The sequence below is a fragment of the Eutrema salsugineum genome, unplaced genomic scaffold, assembly GCF_000478725.1.
Source record: "Eutrema salsugineum unplaced genomic scaffold, Eutsalg1_0 scaffold_1, whole genome shotgun sequence".
NCBI classification, from domain to species: Eukaryota; Viridiplantae; Streptophyta; class Magnoliopsida; order Brassicales; family Brassicaceae; genus Eutrema; species Eutrema salsugineum.
This window is the reverse complement of record NW_006256909.1, coordinates 21,307,528-21,333,326: the sequence shown is the minus strand read 5'-3', so window position 1 is coordinate 21,333,326 and position 25,799 is coordinate 21,307,528. Positions and strand designations below refer to the sequence as shown.

At 36.1% G+C, this 25,799-nt stretch overlaps 2 protein-coding genes across 3 annotated transcripts; one reads left to right on the top strand and one right to left on the bottom strand.

The window, feature by feature from the left end:
- Window positions 1-16,794: 16,794 nt before the first annotated feature.
- Window positions 16,795-23,499, bottom strand: LOC18030562 (homeobox-DDT domain protein RLT3). 2 transcript variants are annotated; one of them, XM_024149807.1, is made up of 18 exons: window positions 23,366-23,499; window positions 22,769-22,904; window positions 22,195-22,554; window positions 21,931-21,992; window positions 21,612-21,842; window positions 21,463-21,522; window positions 21,185-21,389; window positions 20,972-21,072; window positions 20,780-20,866; window positions 20,495-20,626; window positions 20,235-20,375; window positions 19,821-19,943; window positions 19,185-19,637; window positions 18,542-18,928; window positions 17,815-18,414; window positions 17,618-17,722; window positions 17,281-17,506; window positions 16,795-17,055 (listed from the first exon to the last, which is right to left on the bottom strand). In XM_024149807.1, exons 2-18 carry the CDS (start codon window positions 22,818-22,820, stop codon window positions 17,033-17,035), a joined length of 3,348 nt encoding a protein of 1,115 aa, XP_024005575.1. In that variant the 5' UTR covers window positions 22,821-22,904; window positions 23,366-23,499; the 3' UTR covers window positions 16,795-17,032. The 2 variants fall into 2 exon arrangements, with proteins under 2 accessions (XP_024005575.1, XP_024005576.1); XM_024149808.1 differs by having other exon boundaries at window positions 22,195-22,551.
- Window positions 23,500-23,705: 206 nt separating this feature from the next.
- Window positions 23,706-25,514, top strand: LOC18030561. Its single transcript, XM_006414945.2, has 6 exons — window positions 23,706-23,844; window positions 24,262-24,354; window positions 24,435-24,648; window positions 24,729-24,820; window positions 24,898-25,005; window positions 25,105-25,514. Exons 1-6 carry the CDS (start codon window positions 23,731-23,733, stop codon window positions 25,264-25,266), a joined length of 783 nt encoding a protein of 260 aa, XP_006415008.1. The 5' UTR covers window positions 23,706-23,730; the 3' UTR covers window positions 25,267-25,514.
- Window positions 25,515-25,799: the final 285 nt, after the last annotated feature.

The window sequence follows — 25,799 nt, the reverse complement described above, 5'->3', positions numbered from 1 at the left end:
TCGGCAAACTTAAGAACTACACTTAGTTCATGATAGCTGACATGCCATCGCGTACAAACTTGTCGATACAAAACACTTAAGCCAAACAAATTCTCGCCGGAATTTTCAGACGGTGGCCGCAATATAATTAACAGTCGGCTGCTTTTTATTTTACTACTCCAACCTCGGTAATAAACTCTTAACCTAAGTCATCATATATACAATATAACACAGGGGCATTTTGGTTTTTTCATTAATTGAACAGTTGCAAAACAGTGCAAAAAGTCCAGCAAACTCAAAAAGTGTCTATAGAATGTATTATCTTCTAAAAAGTCCCCTAGGAGGTAACACACTCATGCATTAATGCCATGACAATATTTGTTATATGCATAAATGACATTTTAAGACTGGTTATTAATATTGTCTTATTGTTATGTCTCCAAGGATGATTGGATATAAGTAATAATCTTATTTGTATTTTGATGCTTAGGAATGATTAAATCTTTCTTTGAATCCTAAGTTGCTTGAATCATATCCCATATTGTCATTAGCGCCTTGATTGATCACTAATGCACCTTAGCCAACTATAATGTCTAGAGCTCCATGTTTCCATCATTTACATATCATCATCATCTTGTCATTTTTTGGTTTGCTTTGTTTGATCACATTTTTTAGACTAATTTATTTGTAATTTCATCACTTTGTTACAAAACAAATTCATTTGCTTGCTTGGATTAAGACTGAGTTCATGCATTCTGGTATCTAGATATCACACATTAGATTTGACACCCCTTATACTGCAAAGACATTAGGATATTGAACCCACAAGAACTGAAAAAGATCCTGTTTCAATATTCTATTAAAACAAAAACACTTTTGTAACATAATTTCTTTCATTTCAAGCTATTCTGTTTTTCGATGACTATTATTTTTACTGCCAAATAAGTTAATTTAATATTATTTAAAAAAAAATTTATTTTAAATATATTTAAAAATAATTCCTAAAATTCAAAATTTAATTTAGATTAATTTTGATTTTATTAAATATAGATTAGATTAGTTCACAAAATTAGTTGTTATTATATATATCTTTACAAGAACAATACATAGGATACTAGTTTTGGTTTAATTTAAATATTCAAATTTAAATAATATTCTCATCATAACGGATGATAAATGATATGTTATTGTAAATATTCAAATTTAAATATTCAAATTTACAAGAACAATACATAGGATCACAGTTTTTTTAGATTAATAGAATGAACGGGTTAGAATTATGTTTTCATAATTGTAATTATATTTAATACTAGAAATAAAATTTAAAAAAAAATAAACATAAAAATAAATCTTTATCACTTATTAAAAAAATATATCTATAAATAAACATATACAATCCAAAATTTGATTTAATATATAATTCATGTGCAGGCGCGGGTAGAATCTGTTATAAATAAAAACATATATATATATGTATATGCATTTCCATATATTATCTCCATATATTATATATATGTAAAAGTAAGAATGAGTGGGGGGAGAGAGACGAGAGCAAGGAAATGAAGAGAAATGATTTTCATCTTATCGACATCTTCTTTCTTCTTTACAACAATGTTGCATCCCTATTTATACAACATGAAATATATATAAAATAATGGTGAGTTGGTAAGCATGTAAATCCTTAGGGGTAGGTACCCCTTAGGGGGTAAGTAAGGATGAGTTGATAACATGGATAATCATATCCATTTTCAACACTCCTCCTTGATTATTCATCATTACCAATATATTGCATACTGCCTCATTAAAAATTTTATCATAGAAAAATCCGTTTATGACAAAAATTATAACAAGAAAAAGTGCAGTAGCACTGCCTCTTGATATTGTTTATAATCTTCTTTCCATTGAATTCTAAAATGACAGAGTTTTTTTCTTGGATAGATGAATCTAGACTTCTATGTCATTAGAATTTTAGTACTCTCCTTTGAACTTTTGGATGTCTCTCATTTGCGTATTCTTTGATGCCTCGTTAAAAATCTCAGCATAGAAAACCCAGTGGAACAAAATCTATGGTACGGAAAAAAGAGTGCACTACGCATATCATCATACTTTTCCTCTCGAAAGTATTCTTCTTTGGAGGTCTATATTTTGCATGTTCCTTGCTGCCTCGTTAAAAACCTTGTCATGGAAAAATCCATTGGGACAAAAACCATGATAAGGGTAAAAGAGTGCAGCCACGCTCGTCTTCTGGACGAATCTCTTTATATGGTTCTTTTGGACATATATCTTTAAATGGTTCTTCTAGAACCTTTTCATAAGTGTCTTCATGACATTTTCTTTATATGGTTCTTCTCGAACCTTTTCACAAATGTCTTCAGGTCATTTTTATTTGGTTCTTTTGGAACCTTTTCACAAATGTCTTCAGGACATTTTTTATATATAGTTCTTTTGGAACTTTTTCACTTAAGATGAGATTTTACCTTACAAGCCAATCGGCCTCCCACACTTTAATTGAACCTGCGGTTCATTTGCTATATTCTCATCAATAATTTGTTCCGGAACATTTCTTTTGATGGAGCATTAGCAGCGGGGATATATGATTTCATCACCCATCTTATATCTTTGAACACATCAAGTAACTGGTTTGCCAAACTTTGTAAATGTATAATTTTATGAACTCCACCTCACGTTTATTGGTAGGAGGATCGAGATAAGCCAAAGTTTATATACACTTTTGTGCTATCTTTTGGTGATTCTCTAGATCCTCCCCCTCAACGCAGGGAATTTATTTTCATCAAAGTGGCAATCGGCAAAACATGCCGTAAACATATCTCCAGTTACCTGTTCAAGATATCACCTCGGGAATAATCCTTTTTATTATACTACTCGAAAAACTCTTCAGGAGTTTTGATGATCATCATTCTTTATTTCAATCAAGTAGTGTTCCCGGGAACATAATTCCAATATAATCCTTTAGGAATTAATTCCTCTAGAGGTTAATCTTTGGTTCCACTTTTTTTTGTAATGACATGGTAATTCGAGATCTCTTATCATCGATTTCATTCAGGTACCTTATTTTATTTCAAACAATGTCAATAATCTCTTCAGGAGATTAATCCTCTTTCGCTCCTTTTCTTTTGGGGATTTGGAACCAAAGTAGTATATCATGTTTTTTTACGTGTCATAGACTCAAATAGACCGTCCTTCATGGACATCTATTTTTTAGTGGAGCTCAGCTGGGATATGAGATTTTGTTTTTTCACTCAATATGAACAAGTTCATATGAGGATCCATCAGCTGTTTTCTATATGCCATACTGCATATTTTATGTCCCCACATGGAGATCACTGTAGTTGGTTTTGCAATCCCTTGGATTTGATTTGTTTTAAGCTCATTTCGAGTGCGAACATAATCTTTTGGATGTTCAGTTTACACTCGATGTGGGATTCCTTAATTCTCCCCCTCGAGATGATGACACTTTTAAGGTCTATCCATCTCAAATTAAATCCCACTCTAGGACCAACTACATCTCCAATGAGCTTTAAACCAAAAGAAATGGTGATCCATCCATGGATGCTTAGCACGATGGCTTCATTTTTTTTTCTTTCTTTATGACATGCAATAGTTGAAAAAGATTTTGGTTTTTCAACATGTATTCTCAATGATCTTATATCATTGGAACTACCAGGATGGTTTAACCGGTTTATTCAATTAGTAAACTTCAGGTTTACTATGGTATATACCCTTGCCATCTTTCTTTTATTATCACTTATATGCATGTCACCATCGTGTGCTCTTGTCGAGCATTTTTGCTCTTCCGGAGCTTCTAGCTCTTATGGGGCTTTTAGCTCTTCCAGAGCTTCTAGTTCTTACGAGGCTTTTAGCTCTTCTGGAGCTTCTAGCTCTTATGGGGCTTTTAGCTCTTCCAGAGCTTTTAGCTCTTACGGGGCTTTTAGCTCTTCTGGAGCTTCTAGCTCTTATGGGGCTTTTAGCTCTTCCAGAGCTTTTAGCTCTTACGGGGCTTTTAGCTCTTCCGGAGTTTCTAGCTCTTATGGAGTTTTTAATTTTCATAGCTTTTTAGCTCTTCTAGAAGTTTTGACTTTTAAAGACATGTTTGGATGTCTTAATCCATATTATAATTGATAAATATATCATATAGCTAAACATATTGACTCATAATAATAACATACCTGGTATAGCTTCCATAGGTTTTGAAGACACTGAGCCTACCATAAAAATGAGGAGGAGGCATAACCTTCCACTCCATTATTTTGTATTCATGGAGGAGGCTTAAGCTTTCACTCCATAAAGTTTGATTAAAGAGGATGATTAAACTATCAACTCCATAATTTTATAATCACGGAAGAGGTTTAACCTTCTATTCCATAAATATATGATCAATAAAGAGCCATAACCTTCTACTCCAAAATATTAGTAAGGAGGAGATTTAATCTTCCACTCCACAAATATAGATACAGAGGAGGATTAACCTTCCACTCCATCATTTTCTAATCATGGAGGAGGTTTAAACCATCAACTCTGTAATTTTGTGATCATGGAGGTTTAACCTTCCACTCCATCATTTTGTAGCCATGGAGGAGGCTTAACCTTCAATTTTATACATAAATTTAAATGTATAAACATAAATTAAACAAGGAGGAGGTACAACCTACAATTCCATAAATAAATTTAAATGTAATAAATTAAACAAATAGGAGGCATAACCTACCACTCCATAAATAAAATTAAATATATAAACATAAATTATATAAGGAGGAGCCATAACCTACCACTCTATAAATATAAACAAGGAGTAGGTTTAACCTTCAGACTCCATAATTATGATATGAGGAGACATATTTTACCATATATCATATGATCGTGAAGGCATAACCTACCACTCTATAAATATAAACAAGGAGTAGGTTTAACCTTTGACTCCATAATTATGATATGAGGCAAATACCGCGCTTTCAAAGCTTATAAAGACAAATCCAAGCACCGTTGGGATTACCAGCTTTTTAAAGTACATCCACGTTAATGGAAAAAGGTGGTTCATCGATGTCAATACAATATATGCACCGATGAATTGGAACGACACTCATTGGGTGGGTTTGGTCATTAATCTTCTAGGTTGGTTTGTTGAGATTTTAGATCCATTTCCTTCATTAAACGACCCAACCAATGTCAGTCAGTACATGGAACCAGTGACCTACCCCCTACCATATATCCTAAACAAACAATGTCCTAATGATGCAACAAAGAAGCACGGCCTCCGGTCGTTCAGTATTAAACGTCTAGAAGGACTTTACCAAAACAAAAGAGGTGGGAACTGCGGTCCAGTCTCTATTAAAATTTTGGAGCTGCACGCTAATGGTGAACTGGTAGAGGGGTTTTGTACTTTTGCAAACAAGGACGTCGATGCTTTTTGGAAGTACTATGCAATGGACATTTACCAAGAACTTGTCGCCCCTTTGTACGTCGATGAGTGCCAATCCTCATCAGATTCCCCATAAATGTATTTGGTTGGGAAAAACTAATGTGATCATGTGTTTACTTGGTTATTCTAATTTAATGCCCCTTTTTGTAAACTTAACGAATGTTCTCATTTCGTACTTTTATCAGCTCGGTTAACTTACTATTCAAATGTATTATCTACCATGGTTAGGTTGTGGAGATCTATTATTTATGGGTTACCCCATAAATGTATTTGGTTGTGGACTTTGACATGTTCTCGTTTTTACTATGTTATTCTAATTTAATGCCCGTTTTCTAAATATAAATTATGTTGCATGTGTAATCCACTACTATATATGCACTATTTGTTACCTTTAGTTATGCTAAGTTCTAATAGCTGGGTTAACTTACTATCCAAATGGATTACCTACCATGGTTAAGTTGATCAGATCTATTATTTACGGTATGTAAAAATGTTATTATGGATTTACATGTAAGCCAGTGGACGTCCACACTTGGATAGTTCTTCTACAAATTTGATTGTCTTAAATCATATCATACAATTCTCCTTTCAGTTTCTGGGAATATATACAACCAAATCAGGCAGGAACAGCAAATCCCTAAAAACACAATGGCTTACCGTTATGATACATCTTACTCCGAAATCCCCAAATTTCTATACCTTCTCAAAGAATCTAACCCCGACACTGTTGTTATCCTGGATACCGAATCGGTCTACCTAGGCCGCCCCAGATTTAGGTCTTTGATCTTGTCTTACAGCGCATCTAGGCGTGCTTTCTCAAAACTAAAGCCAGTCATTATCCTCGGCGAAATTCATCTCAAAGGCCGTAATAAAAGCTTCCTCTTCATGGCCTCGACGCAAGATGCCAACAATCAACAATTCCCTCTCGCTTTTGTGGTTGCTGATAAGGAAACTTCTCAAACTTGGCAATGGTTCCTCTTCAATTTGAGAAGCATTTACCCTGACACCCCGACTTGACGATTGTGTCTTCTATGTCTTAACTTATCTACTGGTCCTTATATACGCTGTATCCTCAAGTAGAGAAAGGTGTATGTATTCGTGAACTATGGATAAACATCCGCCAAAGCTATGGCATTCCAGGCCTACTGGGATTTGTAAAACAGGCATCATACGCATACACTGTCCCCGAGTTCCATCGTTTGTTCAAGGCAATCAAAAGCAAGAATTCTTATTATGCAGAATTTTCCTGAAGTCTCTTGGGTTTCAACGATGGAGAATGGCTTTTTCAAAGGTTGATCAGTTTGACATTCATTGTTCAAAGGTTTATGATTTGGGACACATGCTTACGGAAGAGTCTATCATGAGTTTCCTCAATTTTATTCACTGGCATGTCAGTACTATGTTTTCATTGTGTTACGCCAAAGAAATAGAGCATTAAGCGGAGGTAAGTCCTTATACAGAAGAGCTGATTTCCAAAAAATCAGAATCCATAGATAGACGGGCAGTTGGTATAGTTACCGATAACTGCTGTGAAGTCTTATCCCCGGATGGTCAAAGGTTTTTAGTTAACTTGGAACTAAAAACTTGCTCTTGTATGACCCTCCAGAAAACTTTAATTCCCTGTGAGCATTGTCTTGTTGCTGCTAAACATTTGGGAATATCACCGCTAACAATAGTGGGGAAAAGCTACACCACTGGTCAATGGCTTAAAACCTACTCTGAACCTGTCAGTCCATCACCTTACATTGCAGACGACGATTATCCAATTAAGGTGACTGCTACGAAGTTGTTGCCTCCAATCAAGCGTACATATGTTGGCCGTCCAAAACGCCTTTCCATCGCCCGTGTAAGTTTCCGATATTCAATTCCATAAATCTTTAATACTAGATTCGTATAATTCAGTAGAGCTCATTTTTCTATTGTCCCTTCATCACAGTACAGAGGGTCATACTCAAAGTCATATCCCTGATAGATTTTTTCCCTACTCTAGGTGGGCAGCCATCTATATGTTCCAGCTGCCGGATTGAAGGACATACCACTTTGACGTGCTTTACCTACCTGCGCTGCTGTAGGTCCCCATCGTTATGATTTCAGTGAACGGCTAGTTATGTTACATATCCCATGGATGTTATTTCTTTTTAGCCCTCTTTTTGAGCTTCACTTTCTTTCCTACTATGTTATTTTCCGTTTCAACTTGGTTAATTTCGGACTACTACATTTTGTAATTCTAATGCCAAAACTCTTTTTTTCAGTTTTGTATCCAATTAGTTAAGCTTTTGTGGATTACAAATTTCATAGTTAGATTAAAAACCCAAACTGCAGGCCCAAATTGTAGTGTGACCTGCACATTGATCTGCCATTACTTTGTAAAATTGGTAGCTGCCCTACACTAGTTTTGGTTTAGGATACATCCAAATCGAAACAAGTTTTTGTAATCCTTTTAAAGAACAGTCATTTTTCAAGACATGGTCATAGGATACATCCAAATCCAGACAAGTTTGAGTTTATTGATACACGTTTACATTGGTTTACATGTAACTATTCTTATACCCTTAACATATGTATCTAAACAGTCTATTTTATATGGATGCCTCATTTTTTGTTGGTTAAAATAAAATTACGAAGGCTCAATTGGTAGGGACACTTAGACATGGAGTTCTCGTTTATAGATACATTTTAAAATAGCCCACTCTAGAAACATCTTTCAGAAAACGGTCAAAGCGGTTTATTGATACACGATTACATTGGTCTAAATGCAAATATTTTAATAACCTTTTTATAGGTATCCAAACTGCTTATTTATTATGGATGCCTCAATTATTTGTTGGATAAAATAAAGTCACTAAGGCCCAATTAGAATTCAGACCAACATATGGAGTTATCGTTTATGGATACGTTTTAAAATAGCCCACTCTAGAAGTATCTGTATCAAAACTGTAACTTATCTCTTTGTTTTCCTCTTGTCCAAAAACACTACGAAGAGTGGATGCCTCTTGAGAGTTCATGAAACCATAAACATAAATCAAAAAGTATACGCAGTCGCAACTGTTTAAGGATCATTAGCCGGCACAAGTATATAAACACAAACTCCTCTTCGAGTTGTACAAACGGTGTAAACTAACTGTAATCCTCCGCCTGCAAAAAGTATGTACTTTTTTAGTAACTTTTCAACACCATAGCCTAATGCTTTGTCTTATTTTACTAAATACGATTGGAGTTTACTTTTATACAAGAATCTCGGTTTTAAGCCAAACAATTTTTAACTAGATTATAAAATTGTTTACAATGTGTTCTGATTTTGGAGAGAAATGAGTAGGGCACTACAGAGAAGGCGGATTCACGATTTCCAAAGGAATGCTTACCAAACAACTTTACTTGATCTACCGGATGAATTACTGGAGAAGGTCCTGGGATTTAGTTGCAACACCGTTGAACACATTGGCAGCCTGCCACTTGTCAGCAAACGTTTTCAAACGTCCACTAGAGGCACTACATTCCTTCAATCCATAGACCCCATCAACCTTGAGTTGTCTTTAGATGAGATTATGGAATATTTTAATCTCTTCCACAGAATGTATGTGGTACAAAATCCAGGAACTCTGTTCATCAAGGAGATGCAGGACTACTTCACTCATCATAACAATCAATGTATTGAACTTATCAAAGAAGCTGCTGATAAAGGATACAAATTTGCAGTTTACACCTATGGCATGTTCATGAAATGTGTATGTCAAGAGAAAATTGGTTACCAATATCTTAGCAAACTATCAAAGAGCAAACTTAAGAAGATCATTCGACAAGTCATCAATACAAGGGAATTGACGTATCCAAAAAAGCAACCAGAAGAAATGTACACGCGGATGTATGAGACAAACAAACAGTATCTGACCCTATGGAGTTGCAAATGTGCCATTTGTGATGATACTATGTCTTGGAACCATAAAAACTTGAAGGGACCAAAGTTGTGAAACTTTTGTTTCTGGACACAAGAGCAGCAGATATTTTTCATGCACATACGTTGGGCTGTGAGGGGACCTGGTATGTTAGGATGGTGAAGTCAACCATTTAATAACTATTATTTTGCTTCTTTTAGTACTACTCTTATTTTGTTTTTGTTAAGACTACATTTATATTGTTAAGATTACTCTTATTTTGGTTTTTAATTATTGTTAAGACTACTCTTATCTTGTTTTTGTTTTAACTACCTTTGTTAACTTTTGCAACCATTTAATTGTTATTCAGCCACATTTATACTAAATCGTATTAACCTATTGTCATCTTTTGTTTGAGGATATCTTCTTCAAAACCTACACATAAAAGGACGTCTAGTTTTAGAGATTGACATTGGGACTTATTTAACAAAGCTTTCATTTGAATGTGTAGATGTAATTGTATCCATACTTCCTGATAAACGTAATTGTTACACTAACTTATTAAGGATCCTATTTGAATGTATAGATATAATTGTTATACTAAACTCCACGTGTTCTCTCTTTCTTGGATCATTTTTTAGTGTTTGTGATTTCATCTGATCTGATAAGCGTGTAATCTTTAAAATTACAATCCTCCACCCACCCTTAAGTGATTTAAAGTTAATCTCAGCTTCTTAAAACTACAATCTTTAAAATTACAATCCTCCATTCTTTAACATGGCTGGCGTCCACTCATTCTTTCTTTCTAAAAACTTTCATATGTATCTATACATATTCTTCCAAAAAGACAAATTCTTATTAAGGGTCCTATTGGAAAGTGTAGATTTAATTTTATACAGCGTCCACATGTTCTCACTTTTTGGATCCTTATGTAGTTATTGGGAGTTCACCGGGTCTGATAAGTTTGTGATCTTTCAAATTACAATCCTCCCGCCACACTTAAGCGATTTATAGTCCCTGCTTCCTTCGTTAGGATCTAAACACAGATATTGTCTCCCTTTTTCCAACGTCTTCAAATCATTTCCAAACATTAAATATAGGACATGTCCTACGAAATTTCCTACGAAAATTTCTGACAAAATCTGTTGTCGAAAAATTTCTGACATGTAACCAACAAAATTCCGACGACCGCCAAAATTTCTCAGTTTTTCCTTGGAAATTTCCGACGAGAAAATGTTCTTAAGAAATTTCTTGCAATTTACTCGGAATATTATCGGACATTTTCGAGGAAATATTTTCTTGGAAATTGGCCAAAATATCATCGGAAAATTACGGAACTTTCCGACATATTAGCTTTCTCAAAAATTTCTTGGAACCAATGAAAAATATCTTCAGCCCAACTCTGATTCTGACAAGATTCTGACCAATATCTAACGTTTGTTGGAAATACCTCGGAACCGATGAAAAAATATATTCGCCCCAAATCCAGTTCCAACAATATTCCGACTACCGTCTACCGTTTGTCTGAAAATTCTCAAAAAAGTGGAGTTTTTCGACTTGCTCTCTGCCATGAAAAAGGATCTAATCCTCGAGATTGGGTTTGCAGGCAGGGGCACAGGTTTCTTACAATTCGTGGAATCGCTGATAGAACAAGATTCATTTACTCCACCACTTTCTTGTCATTTACTACACCAGGGTTAGGATCTAGAATCTGAACATTCCATAGCAGCAAATCGATCACTTACAATGTCTCCGCCCAAGGTAATACATCATTTTCTCCATTGCTTGTACCAGTCAACAAGTCCGTTTACATCAAACTAAATAAACAATAATCTTAATTTGACATAAACAATAAACCTGGTTGACATAATTGATAAAAGCTGACAGTTGTTCTAAAAGGCTTATGTTCCTCAGCGAGCATTAGCAAAACTGGTTGTCAAAGGAAGGATGACTACCCAAGCCGTACTCTTTGCATACGTACAATTTACGACGAATTACGACGATTATACATCGATAATGAGAGATTTGATATTAATTTCAAAATCGTCGTAAATTAGATGTAACATTACGACGAATATACGACGACCTGTATTCGATGTACACTTACAACGATTTTACGTCGATAAAGAAGTTAGGTGAAGAACATTTAAAACATGTTTACCTAACTAATGTCGATGAAATATTTTATCGCATAATCGACGTAAAATAGTCGTAATATTTTTGTTGAATGTAAAAGCGATGTAAAAAATCATTGTAAAAGCGTCGTAAAGCCCGAAATTTTGTTATAAATAGATCTTCATTCCTTCTTTCATTCACAACACATCATCATTCAAACATAAGAGCATCATCATCCTGGAGACCCATTGTAGGTCTCTTAAACCTTAGTATAGTGTTGTAAATCCTGATATATTGGGTTGTCCATTGCTGGAAACCCGAATTAGTAGTTATTTCTTTGAAAAAAAGAAGTAACAATATTAAAAGGTTTACTCCATTCACGTGATACAAGAAACCGACTCTTTTATTGTCTAATCAATAAAAAGAGATAGTATTTTGAGTTTATTTCAAGATGTCTATATACGAGCTAAGAAGCTGGATGTATATGCGTAAAGATTCAGATGGGGCGTTGACAGAAGAGTTCAAGAACGGGTTAGAAATATTTATGTATCAGGCTACAAATATGGAGAGAACGAAAGATAGCGGGAAGATGTTTTGTCCTTGTTTGAAATGCAAGAATACGAGGTATACACTAACCAAAACCGTGTGGACGCATTTGTTAAATAGAGGGTTTATGCCGCAATATTTTGTTTGGTATCTACATGGAGAAGGATATGACAGTAATACTCATGGGAATGCTGGTAGTAGTAGTAATTATCAAAGTCCTGTTGATTTTGATTAATCGAATTATGGTCATTAGCTTAATCAGTATCAATCTGATCAAAGTCTAGATCATGATAGGATGCATGAGATGGTGACTGATGCATTTCATGAAACGCATACTGGTAATGCTGTTGAGGAACCTAATGTAGATGCCAAACGATTTTATGATTTGTTAGATAATGCTAATCAGCCAATCTACGAAGGATGTAGAGAAGGCCTGTCTAAATTATCGTTGGCAGCTAGGATGATGTCAATTAAAACAGATCATAACCTGGCTGAGGTTTGCATGGATGATTGGGCTGATCTTCTGAAAGAGTATCTACCGGAGGATAACTTGGCAGCGGCAACATACTATGAAATACAGAAGTTGATTTTTAGTCTTGGTCTACCTTCTGAGATGATATATATATGTGTTGACAATTGTATGATTATTTGGAAAGATGATGATCAGCTGGAGGAATGTCGATTTTGCCAAAAACCAAGATATAAGCCGCAAACTGGTGGGCGTAAAAGGATACCGTACCAACGTATGTGGTATCTCACTATAACTGATAGGTTAAAACGGCTTTATCAATCTGAAAGGACAGCTGCATCAATGAGATGGCATGCCAAACATACACAAGTAGATGGAGAAGTTGTTCATCCATCAGATGCAAAGGCATGGAAACACTTCAATATGGTATACCCAGATTTTGCTAAGTTCAAACGGAATGTCTATCTTGGTCTGTGCACTGATGGTTTTAGTCCATTTGGTATGTCTGGTAGACAATATTCATTATGCCCAGTAATCCTAACTCCTTATAACCTTCCTCCAGATTTGTGCATGCAAAGGAAATTTTTTTTCCTAAGTATTTTGGTTTCAGGTCCTAATCATCCGAAGCGAGCTCTCGATGTATTTCTGCAGCCGCTCATACATGAGTTGAATCAGTTATGGTATACCGGCGTTCGCACATATGACTGTTCTACGGGCAAAAATTTTACTATACGGACTGTGCTTATGTGGACAATAAGCGATTTCCCCGCTTATGGTATGCTATCCGGATGGACTACACATGGGAGGTTATCTTGTCCTTATTGTCTTCATCGAACTGATGCGTTTCAGCTGAAACATGGTAGAAAAAATTGTTGGTTTGATTGTCACCGGAGGTTTTTACCGGATAACTATCCATATCGGAGGAATAAGAGGTTATTTATGAAGAACAAAAGTGTACATGTCCCTCCAATCGTAAATTTAACAGGAGCTGATATACATGCGCAAATTGGGCATTGGGGGGCAGAGGAAACAGTAATGCATGGGGGAAATTGGCACACTCCTGCAAATATGCCTGAAGGTTATGGAGTTCATCATAATTGGCACAAGAAAAGTATCTTTTGGCAACTACCCTATTGGAAAGATCATCTGCTCAGACACAATCTTGATGTCATGCACATTGAAAAAAACTTTTTTGATAACATCATGCATACAGTTATGAACGTAGCAGGAAGAACAAAAGACAATGGTAAGTCAAGATTGGACTTGCCTGATTTATGCAACAGAAGTGAGTTGCACATACTGAGAAACGGGAAAGCACCAGTTCCTGTATTTCGGTTGAGTGCAGATCAAAAGTCAGCATTGTTCAAATGGGTTTCTTCTGATGTTAAATTTCCTGATGGGTATGTTTCTAATCTTTCTAAATCTGTTGAGAAGGGGGTAAAGTTTGCAGGGATGAAAAGTCATGACTGCCACATGTTTATGCAACGATTATTTCCATTTGCATTTGCTGAACTCTTGCCCAAAAATGTCCATGAAGCTGTTGGAGGCATTGGTGCTTTTTTCGGGATCTTAGTACACGAACATTATCAGTTGATGTAATATCACAACTGGCATCGAATATTCCAATCTTGTTGTGCAATTTGGAAAAGATCTTCCCACCATCATTTTTTGATGTAATGGAACATCTTCTTGTTCATCTCCCCCACGAAGCAGAGCTCGGTGGACCAGTTCAGTATAGGTAGATGAATCCGTTCGAGCGTTTCATGAAGCATCTTAAGGGTAAAGCCAAAAACCTAGCTAAAGTGGAAGGCTCAATTGTGGCGGGAAGCTTGACGCAAGAGACTTCGCACTTCACTTCGTACTATTTTGCACCGAAAGTACGAACACGCGAAAGAGCTACTCGTCGATATGATGATGGAGGAGTTGGCCAAACATATACAGTTGAGGGTGTACCTGACATGTTCTCGCCGATCGGACGTCTTAGTGGAAAACTAAAAGAAGTTTGGTGGTCGAATGAAAAAGATTATCACAGTGCACATACATATATCCTGCTAAATTGCAAAGAGTTATCGTCGTACGAAAGGTACTTTTTTAATTACAGAAGAATCATATATATATATCTGTCAGTCTTAATTAACTATTTGTTTTTTCTCAGCACATTTGTTGATGAGGTTAAAGAATGCATATCTGGGGTTTCTGAAACTGAAATCAATGATCGTAAAGATCAACACTATGCCCAGTGGTTAAAAGCGCAAGTACGTATAAAATTTTAATGAAAAGACTACTTTGATATATATCCAAATGATCCGGATGATTTTCCAACATTGTTCCATGCAAAATCAAGAAATTAAAGCAAGTTTTTTTGTTATTAGGTGGATCTGAATGATCCGGATGAATTTCCAACATGGTTCCATGAGTTACTACTAGGTCTGATGGAAAAAATAACTACAGCCTCCATGTATTTCACTCGGGGCTATGTTTTTCACACATACCGTCACGGTGCAAAGCGGGCGACAACTAACTATGGAGTTTGTGTGAGGGGGGAAATAGATTTTTATGGAGTTCTGCAGGAAATAATTGAAGTGGAAAATCCTGGATTGTTAAGGCTGAAAACTGTTCTCTTCAAATGTGATTGGTTTGATCCAACTGTTGGAAGAGGGGTACGTCTAAACAAGTTTGGAGTTGTTGACGTGAACAAATCACGACGGTACAACAGGTTTGAGCCATTTATATTAGCTTCTCAAGCAGAACAGGTAACATTTCTGCCATACACCCGAGTTCGATCAACAGGAATCTCATGGTTAGCAGTAGTTAAAGTGGCTCTGAGGGGCAAGATTGTAGGGATTAAGGATGTTCCACTGCAACAGGACACTTGTGTAGATCTGACTGAACCAGATGAACCTGGTATAGCTTCCATAGGTTTTGAAGACGCTGAGCCTACCATAAAAATGAGGAGGAGGCATAACCTTCCACTCCATTATTTTGTGTTCATGGAGGAGGCTTAACCTTTCACTCCATAAAATTTGATTAAAGAGGATGATTAAACTATCAGCTCCATAATTTTAAAATCACGGAAGAGGTTTAACCTTCTATTCCATAAATATATGATCAATAAGGAGCCATAACCTTCTACTCCAAAATATTAGTAAGGAGGAGATTTAATCTTCCACTCCACAAATATAGATACAGAGGAGGATTAATCTTCCACTCCATCATTTTCAAATCATGGAGGAGGTTTAAACCATCAACTCTGTAATTTTGTGATCATGGAGGTTTAACCTTCCACTCCATCATTTTGTAGCCATCGAGGAGGTTTAACCTTCAACTTTATACATAAATTTAAATGTATAAACATAAATTAAACAAGGAGGAGGTACAACCTACAATTCCATAAATAAATTTAAATGTAATAAATTAAACAAATAGGAGACATAACCTACCACTCCATAAATAAATTTAAATATATAAACATAAATTATATAAGGAGAAGACATAACCTACCACTCTATAAACATAAACAAGGAGTAGGTTTAACCTTAAGACTCCATAATTATGATCTGAGGAGACATAGTTTACCATATATCATTTGATCGTGAAGGCATAACCTACCATTTTATAAATATAAACAAGGAGTAGGTTTAACCTTCGACTCCATAATTATGATATGAGGAGACATAGTCTACCATATATCATATGATCGTGAAGGCATAGCATATCATAACAATCGGTTCGGTGAAGGCATAGGCCTATCATTTCGTAAACTTGAGAATAAATTGAAAATAAATTTAAATCATTGGTTCGGGGAAGGCAGAGCCTATCAACCCGAAATAATATGTAAACGGAGAAGACAAAGCTTACCTTTCCATTTCCATAAATAGTATATAAACTTTAGATCGACTAAACATAAATTAAACCTTACCTCCAAATATATGAGAATTAAGAATCGATCCTGCAAATATATGAGAATTTAGAATCGATCCTGCTGATAACGTGTTATAAATAAACACATATATTTATGTGTACATACATTTCCATATACTATCTCCATATATTATATATATGTGAAAGTAAGAATGAGTTGGGGAAGACGCAAAGAAATGAAGAGAAATAATTTTCATCTTATTCACATCTTCTCTAATGTTGCATCCTTATTTATACAATATAAAAATATATATAAAATAATGGTGAGTTGGTAAACATGTAAATCTTTAAGCATGTAAATTCTTAGGGGTAGGTACACCTTAGGGATAAATAAGGATGAGTTGATAACATGGATAATCATATCCATTTTCAACAGAATCTAATTATATTATATTATAACAGAATGGTAATCAAAATTAAGATTTAGTTTACACAAATAAACCCGAAATGTTCAATAAAACATAAAACAACTTTTCCATAGAGACAAAAGATGATGAAAACTTAAGGAATCATTGAAGACAAACATAAAACTGAATGTGAACCTGTTATTTCCTAAAATGTCTGTACATATTTTATCAAGTCACTTGGAGTGTATAATTTTCCAATGTTATTGGATAATGTAGCAACAAAACATTTCCTCTCTATACAATCTTCCGCCTACCTATCGCCTTCCATGATGTCCAGATGAGAGTACTACTGCTTAAACGCTCGCCGACCTGGAATGTAATAATCCACATAAGTGAAAAACTCAAATCATCGAAAAACATATCAAAGATCAAGAGACAAACTCCGCAAATCAAGGCATTATCAACTCAAAAACAAGTTACGTTAATTTACTAGATTACCAAAATATGCAATCGAGAAATGGTTAGTCTTAAATGATGAAACAGAAAACAAGTGTCTTTAGTTGTAACAAATGATAATAGAGAAGTACATCATACTTGTATTTCTGGTCATGCACCATCGATTCCTTTCAGGTTGAGATTTTTCCACACAAGGAGCAATCAAGGTATCCAATTTTACCAACCAGAGAGCAATCGCAGAAGTTGTTTGAGGCAGAGAAGGGAAGCTAGTTATAACTTCTCCCATTAAAGCACTAGAATTCTCTTCACCACTAAAGTGCCATAACCAATCTTCATTGATTGCCCCAACAAAGTCGCCAATCACCTTTAGATATTGCAGACTATGTTTTAGCATTAACATGCACTTAGAGAACAAGCAATATGAACGAAAATAAGGCGCCACAAGAAAAGGGAGCTTGTATAATAAAATGAAAACCTGCGTAATATCAGACAAAATTGAGCTTCGTCGAAGTCTTTTGGCCCATAGCCTATGGGCTGTCTTTTTCCATGCACCAATCAAGGCATCTTCAGGCATAGCAGACTGCAAAATGTTAGCCATTTCTTAATACAAACAAAGAAAGTACATAAATTAAAGCTCACAGAAAAAGATGAAGCAAGAGACTATTGACAGACCTCAATGGCATACACTGCAGCCTTTAATGATTGCAACTGGGAAGATAGAACTTTATGATCTGGAAATGTATCACTGGCTTCATTCTTCCTGCATGTGGCCGCATGAATCGCATATCTTTCTTCAAGATCTATATCAAGCTCAAATGTAGCATGGCAAATCTTACAGTGCTTCTCATCTCTCCAATACAAATCATGACAACTCTTACACCTAGTAAGTGAATCAAGGTAGGATCTTCGGCTGTGTTTTACAGCATTGAGATTCAAATAAAAATTAACCCATATCCATTCATCAAACTCCTGCAGAAGGCTCCATAATAGGCTTTTCTCCCGCTTACTTCCAATCTCAAATACTATTGCCGCATGTTGCGAGGAGAACTGATCACTGGCAATCTCATTCTGACATAGGTTGTTGTCTATATCAGAAACCGGTGAAGAACTATCCTCTCGTACTATATCTGTGAAATGCCCCGTCTCCAACTGGGTCACATGGCTACTCAACATAGCTTGACAAAGAAAACTTTCCCGTTTCTCCAATGACTCAATAAGTCGAGCTTCCCGTGTGCCCCTATCGTCCAAAACTGACAACAGGGTCCGCAAAGCCTACACCAAACAAAAAATAAGGACAATGTCGGGCACAGAATTATAAATCTCTTCAATAAAGGTTTCCATTTAACCAAGCTTAGTGAGCAGAGTGATTAAGATTTCAGGAAGAGAACAATGACATTACCTCCCTGCTGCTGATAACTTCCCAGTGACCATCTTCAGAAGATTCAAAGTACACACACCTGTGACCAGGGTCATTCGGATTGCACGGGCCTAAGAAAAGCCAGTACCTGTTGAACCTACGATCAGAACCAAGGTATACAGATTGCATAGGGTGGACATTTTTACGTTTATCTCCAGCCAACTTTGCAAAGGCCCCAACATTTGACGAAGAGTCAACTGGGTGCGAATCAGATGATTTAGATAGCTCTTTAGTTCCATGAAGCTCTCCTCCATGGACCCATGATAAGCGTTGATGGCTGTACTGATTAGAGGAGGATCTCTTGATTTTTCCACCAGAACCATGACTATAGATACTAGGGGGACAGTCAACCATAGCTCTCGGTAGATCCTGTGGTGCAAGATCAAAGTAAGAACTATGAACCAAGTATATATAGCAATAAACAAAACAAAAAAGTATCATTCGCTAAAGTTTCAGAGGAGAAAGGTGTCAACTTTTAAGTTCATATACAGAAACAATTTTTAGTCACGTAGCCGCACAAATCATATGGACCGAAAATCATTTTTCCAAGATTTTATTGGAGATGCAGGTTAGAAAGTTATTCAGCTCTTCAAGAGTTGGTAGTTTTAGGTTGTATGGGGATTACCTCCTTTCTGATTGTGGAACCTGAACTAAGAAGATCAATCAAAGCCACAATAACATCTAACTTCTCTTCAATGCTTAAGTCTGAATATTCCCCTTCCATTAGTCCCAACAGCCATGGTTCTCCAGGATGGCTTTCATCAATCTCACTACATACTTCCACCATTTTACTTTTATGCTTCCGCCTTTTACTATACTTAACTCGAAATGCAAGATTTTCTGAAACATGCTCGATTTCATCACCAGAACTAAATGCGCATTCATCAGATTTATCATCAACACTCCCAGACTCGTCCGAATCAGACTGGCTCTTGTCAGGGTCCTCAGAGAAACAATTAACACGTACGCGGTATGTCGAATCAGATATCTTCTCGAATAATGTAATATCACTTGCCAGAGTTGAAGATATTGAACGCTCTCGTTCTTCTGATGCAGTTGCAAGATTCAGCGCAGCAACCTACAAATGACCAATCATTATGAACTCATACACAAAATCCATCGCCATCAGCCTATTCCATAAGATATAATCTAGGATTTCAGCAAGCAGCAGAACAGTACAAGTTGACAACCTATCCATGTTAGTCTAAATTAATCAGTGTACTTACAAATAGAGCTGATAATAATTTTAAAAAAAACTTACCTCTGCTGCATTGGCTAACTCAGATATTTTCAAGCCATTATTGCCTTGCTCATTAAGCATTCTAAATAATTCACCCTTTAATGTTCCAAGACGAAGGCCGTACTTTTTCATGAGTCTCCTTTCCTGGAGGAAGAAGAAAGGTAACATTAACCAACAATGCATCAAAAAAGTAAATAAAGCACTAGAAAACATGCACAAGTGGGTATAAATAACAAAATGAAAGTAAACCAGAGCCTTCAATATCCAATATGTAACTAATCCATATTTGAAAACAAAACAAAAACAAGCTAGTTTCTAAAATTTGATACAAAAGAAAAAGACAAGAGTACTATCATGGTATTGCATAAAATATAGCCAAGCAAATAAAGTATACTGACAGTGATCATAAGAGTCAACAAGAGCAGGAATCAGCACCTTACTTAATTCTTCTGATTGAATAGCACACTTCGCGAAACCAAAACCAGCTGCAACCAATATCTGACGCAATATTTCAGTCCATGTAAGAGAGTTTAATGAATCCTTCCACAGATCAAGAATAAGAATTTGGCTCTCCACCTGAAAATATCATGGAGAACGTCAAAACCTGTCCTGAAATGCTCCTCTCTTATGTGTTCATGAAAACAATCTAGGAAGGGAAGCATGCAAGGCAAAAATAGCACAACATTAATGCATACCGACTGAAGCAGGGCTAGAAACTTGCATGATATACTCAAATTTGAAAATGATCCCCTTTGCAGCTCGGTTCCAACATCAAGCAGAAGCAGCTTCAGCAGGGAAAGATGAATTTTACCAAGGAGCAACGAATCCTGAGGTTCAAACGCAAGCGCAAAAAGAGGAAATGCAATATGTATTATTTGTCAGAAAGAGAAAACGAGAGTAATAGAGATGTGGAAACAATTTCCCTTCACAACAGAAAAAAGGTAGGAAATTGACCATCTGTATCAAAGACGAGGAATCACCTTATCATGAAATGCTCTTGTGAACTCGTCAAGTGTGAAGGGACATATATCAAGAGTTGCTGAATAAGTATAAAGGAAATGGACAACCTGTCAATAGAAGTACTAAGTTCATTTCCAAGAAAGTCGGCAATGAGAGGTAATTTAAGAGCACATTTAGAAATCACCAACTGCCAACTTTGACAGTTTACACACCTTAAACAGTTTCTTCACAGACTCTGGAGAAGAATTCCACGGATGCAATCCAAAAGGCACCCTCATTTGAACAGAATTTGGTGGAAACTTAGGCAATAAATCTGGAAACAACAAAACACTGTCAGAGAATCACATGGCACTGGTCAAGTAACAAAAGCACTTGAACAAAAACTCTTTCAGGAAGGACTGAACCTAGACAAATGACATACAGACCTTTGCAAAGAAAACAACCATGAGATCCACTATTAGGAAGATGGCATGAACATGTCAACGGATTTGCTCCCTCCTGTCGCTCACGCATCTCCAACTCCTCGTCATCCACTAGGATCGAAATTGTTTGGCAGGTTTCCTCCCCGTCCACGGCAAGCTCACATTTTTCTTTGAATGCCATTAGAGCGTCAACATTGTTTAATTCCGCCTGCAGCAAGAGTCAAATCTCTGTTTGCACGTGACTATATTGAATCACAAGTTTCAAATAATGATCAAGCTACCTCTCTATTTATAGAACACTTCTTCCTTTCCGTCGACCTCTTCTGCAACAGTTTCTGCTTCTGAAGAAAGTAAATTGCAGTGAGCAAGAAGTTTAAGGGAAAAGGCAACAGAAAAAAAGAACGAATCATAATTATGAAAAATAAAGTACCAGTATTGATGCTAATTGTCTTTTGTTTATCTTTTGATATGGGGGATTACGTGCTGAGCTTTGAGGTAATGTTGCTCTATCATCAAATAAATCAACGCAAGGAGATACATCCTTACTATTTCGATTCATTACCCGCCATACTGTCATCAAACCCTTCCCAATACCATGTTTCATCACTGTAGCATTCTTTTTAACGCAATCCTGACTGGTGTGATCCAGCAGCTCGGAAATCTGAAGCAAATTAAGATCAGAGGCTAAGTAACTTAGAATATAGAGGTGATAATACCTTATAAAAGAGCAAGGAAGACCTATCCTCTACCTTTCTCTTTTTTGCCACTCTCTGTTTCTGTTGATCGACAGATGAAGAATCCAGCCAAGAAGCTAGCAGAAGAGAAAGAAGTCCAGGTGAGAATCAACATAACTTAATACGTCATGCAGAAATCAAGACTAGACTTCATCCAGAGTCCAATTCTCCATTCATGGACATTTTTCATTTGAAAAATGAAAATTTATATGAAAGCACTAACTTCATTGCCACAGAATAAAGCCCAGGTGTTCATAGTGCAGATAGGCCAAACTATACCTTTGCGTGCTCCAGATGGAAGACGGTCAAATTCAAAACCAAGCGATGGACCATCCTTCCGAAAAATCTTGGCCAAAATGTGCTGTGAAGTCAACAACTTCTGACAACTGGCCTTCCTTGTTCCCACATTACATCTTTTCTCAGCAGCTTCTCCAAAATTGCATCTGGAAGATGTCGAACTTCTCGTGAGAGAACTATTGTATGACTGAGGATTCTTTGCTCCCAACCCATCATTCGGCAGAGATTTTCCGCCTTTCAGTCTACTTCTTCTCTTGAACCATCCACGTACTTCCTTCACTGTTAACCCTAAAGTTTTACCCAACTCCTCCATTTCCTCAGGAGTCGGATACATTTGACCTGCTTTCACAAATAATGATAGCTATCAGAGACAGAAATAGATCCCAAGGTAGATCATATACAAAAAGCTACCACAAGAGGCCATTTCTAGAGATGTCTCCTACGAAATGATCAAAACCCAAAATCTAATATATCATCAAATTAAGATTCGAAAAAAATAATAATAATAATATATCATCTAATGTATGATACTAAAAAATCAAAAACGATTTCAAACCTAGATAAAATTCCTCAAGAGCTTGAAGCTGCGCTGGCGATTTCCTCTTCATTTCCACTTAAATAAACTCCACAAATTCTCCTACTCTTTAAGGTATCAAAACCAGGCGCATGTTAGTCAATCCGTCTTCAACATTCTGCAACATCAAGCAATCTCCATCAATACACCATCAAAACTGATCGGAAAAAAAACATAGAGCTATCAAACCACAAGAAGATGCGATCAGCACTTGATCTTACACCACTCTAAATACAACAAATCCAAAATTCCCGGAAATGAATTAATACTTCAACCCAAAATCGAATCCGATTGTAAACACAGGATAATCAGAAACAATCACCCCCAAAAAATAGATTACCCAAAGAAGCTTTGACAGTAAAATGGCAACACTACAGACCCTGAGAAGTGATACGACAAAAGTAACAGTGAAATTAGAAGCAAAAGAGGCAAGCAATTCACAAAAACCATTCGAATTGAAGATACCCAAATCTTAGTCTCAGCGAAATTGGTGAAACAAAATCATGATGATGATGGCTGACTAAGAACAGTCACTTCACACCAATAAAAAACAAGAAAACTACAAGAAAAGAAACTTACTGAGAGAGAATGAAGTATAGAGAAATGGAAGAAAGAAGAAGGTAGAAGAAGAGTATGATTTTACAAGGAGAGTAGGGTTTTGGGTTTTTTATCATCTTCACGTCTTTCTCTGAGTCTGGGGTTTTAGTTTACGGATATTTTTTTTTCCCTTACACTCTTTTTTTTTGTTCACTTAATAGCTAAAAATATCTCTGTTCACAATACGACGCCGTTGTTAGTAAGACTCATTAGGGTTTTTCGGGAAAACCAATCTGCCGGTTAAGCCGGTTTTTCAAAATTTGAACCTGATTTGTACTTGATAGATGATAACCTGTAAATCTCGTACCCTCTTCAATTTTGCTTTCTGTTCATTGTTTCCTTCTCAGATGGAGGGAAAGTATGCGGTAGACGAGAAATCGTCAAAATCAGCTTCGACGATTCCAAAACGAGCTTCTATTAAATCCCAATCCGATTTCGATTACTCTACCAGGAAGCAGAAGGTTTACTTCTTGATTCTCCATTCAGTTTCTTGTTTTCCAATACCTGAATCTCTGTTATCTGTTCTAGTAATTTCTGAATTGGATTTTAGAAAAGTTTATAAAATTTGTTTGGTTTCGTCATTACTTGTAATTTTTTCGTAGCTTACATACAATTTTGTCGAAGCACATGGTTCCTTTCAGTTTATGTTTCTTATTTTTACACCTGAATGTATCTGTTACATGTTAATAGTTCTGACTTGGGTTTAAAAAAAATATCAATTTTGCTTCGTTTGAATTTTGATCGTAGCTCATATTTGATCAGAAGGACAGTTTTTTAAAGGTTTTTTAGTAGTTTCTGATTAGTGTTTTATCATTTATGTGTTATTTGGGTGTTTTCTGTGTTATGATTCTTGCTCTTTCTTTTTTTTTGAAATGTAGCTCAGAGAAAGTTGCATTAAACGAGTTAGAGAAGAGAGGACCCGTCTGCTGTGGAAACTGAGGCAATCTGGTTGTCAATCTTCAGATCAAAATGTATGTTTCTCTTTTTGCAGCCTCAAAAAGAAGCTTGATTTGCTTTATCTTTGTCGATAACTTTGGGTTTTATGTTTCAGGAGATTATCAGTTCTGCTTTCCAGGACATTGTTTCTGATGAATTAAAAAAGATCGAGTATTCGTCCAGAAATCCGACTGTAACTCCTGACTCCGATGATATACTATGGGAATATGAAGGTCCAAAAGATGCTCATGAATGTGAAAGTGAAGAGATATTGCTAGAAATGCAGCAGATGTTTTACAAGGATTTGATATCAGACACTACGATAAATGGTAAACCAATTTAGTTTTGTCTGCATGGATTTCTAGTGAAAAGGAATCCGGTTTTGACGTTGAGTTACTTCTTCTTCCAGGATCATATGTTCAGATTGAAACATGGGAAGACGAGGAAGATGATTATTTGGCTAACTTAGTTTCTCAGCATATGCTATTAAACAGTGAACCGGTAGGTTCTCTTCACAGAGTAGTTTTATCTTCTTAAACCTGAGAAAGCAGTTAGATGGTACGATGTTTTTTTGTCAGGAGAAAAACCAGATATGGTGTCCAATATGCAAGCAAGGAGAGCTTATGGAGAATCACCGACATATCTATTGCAACATGTGTGAATTGCAGCTGAACAGAGGCGAAGAGGTGCAGATTTTTTGCCATTTAACTCTCTTTGTTGCTCTCAGCCACACGCACCGAACTTGTCCTTGCATTTTGTTCTCTGATTCCATTCTTTGCAATCAGGTTAACCTGAACATTCTGCATGAACGTTTAGCGGAGGCGCACGCTGAACATCTCGAGAGAGGATGTAGGTTGAAACCCGAGTTCAGTGTGCAGAGTCTCTATAATTTGAAGGCCTTGTACATAACATGCGAAGCTTGTAGTACCTTTGAGGTCGTTGTATAAGATTAAAGTCTAACTTAAAGAAGGATACACATCGTTTTTCCTGTATACAACTCTGGAGATCATTAGGTTAGGCGTGGTGGAATCTTTGACAAGCAATTAACACACAAACTCATCTCTCCTACATGTATGATGGACAGAATTCATTAATTCATCGTTTATTGTGTTGTTATGTGTCTCATAAGTTGTGTTACTAATTTGTTTATAAATTATAAGTATGTATTTTTGCACTATGATAAATTTAACTCTAATTGAGATTGTTGAAGGATCATTTTTTGTATACTATTAGGTGTACTAAAGAATTAACAATGTACCAAAGATCATTCAAAATTATATCGGCCACCACATGTCAGCAATTTTTCTCAAGATTACCCCTCTTTGTGTTGATGAGACTCCACTTGCTTCGTCAATAAAAAAAACTGAAATTAACCGACATCACCACTTAATACAAAGCTGGTTTGAAGATATAACATGGATAATAGCGACTTCCGTCGCCTCTACCTATTTATGACTGTCTTCTTTCAGGGCAATAAATT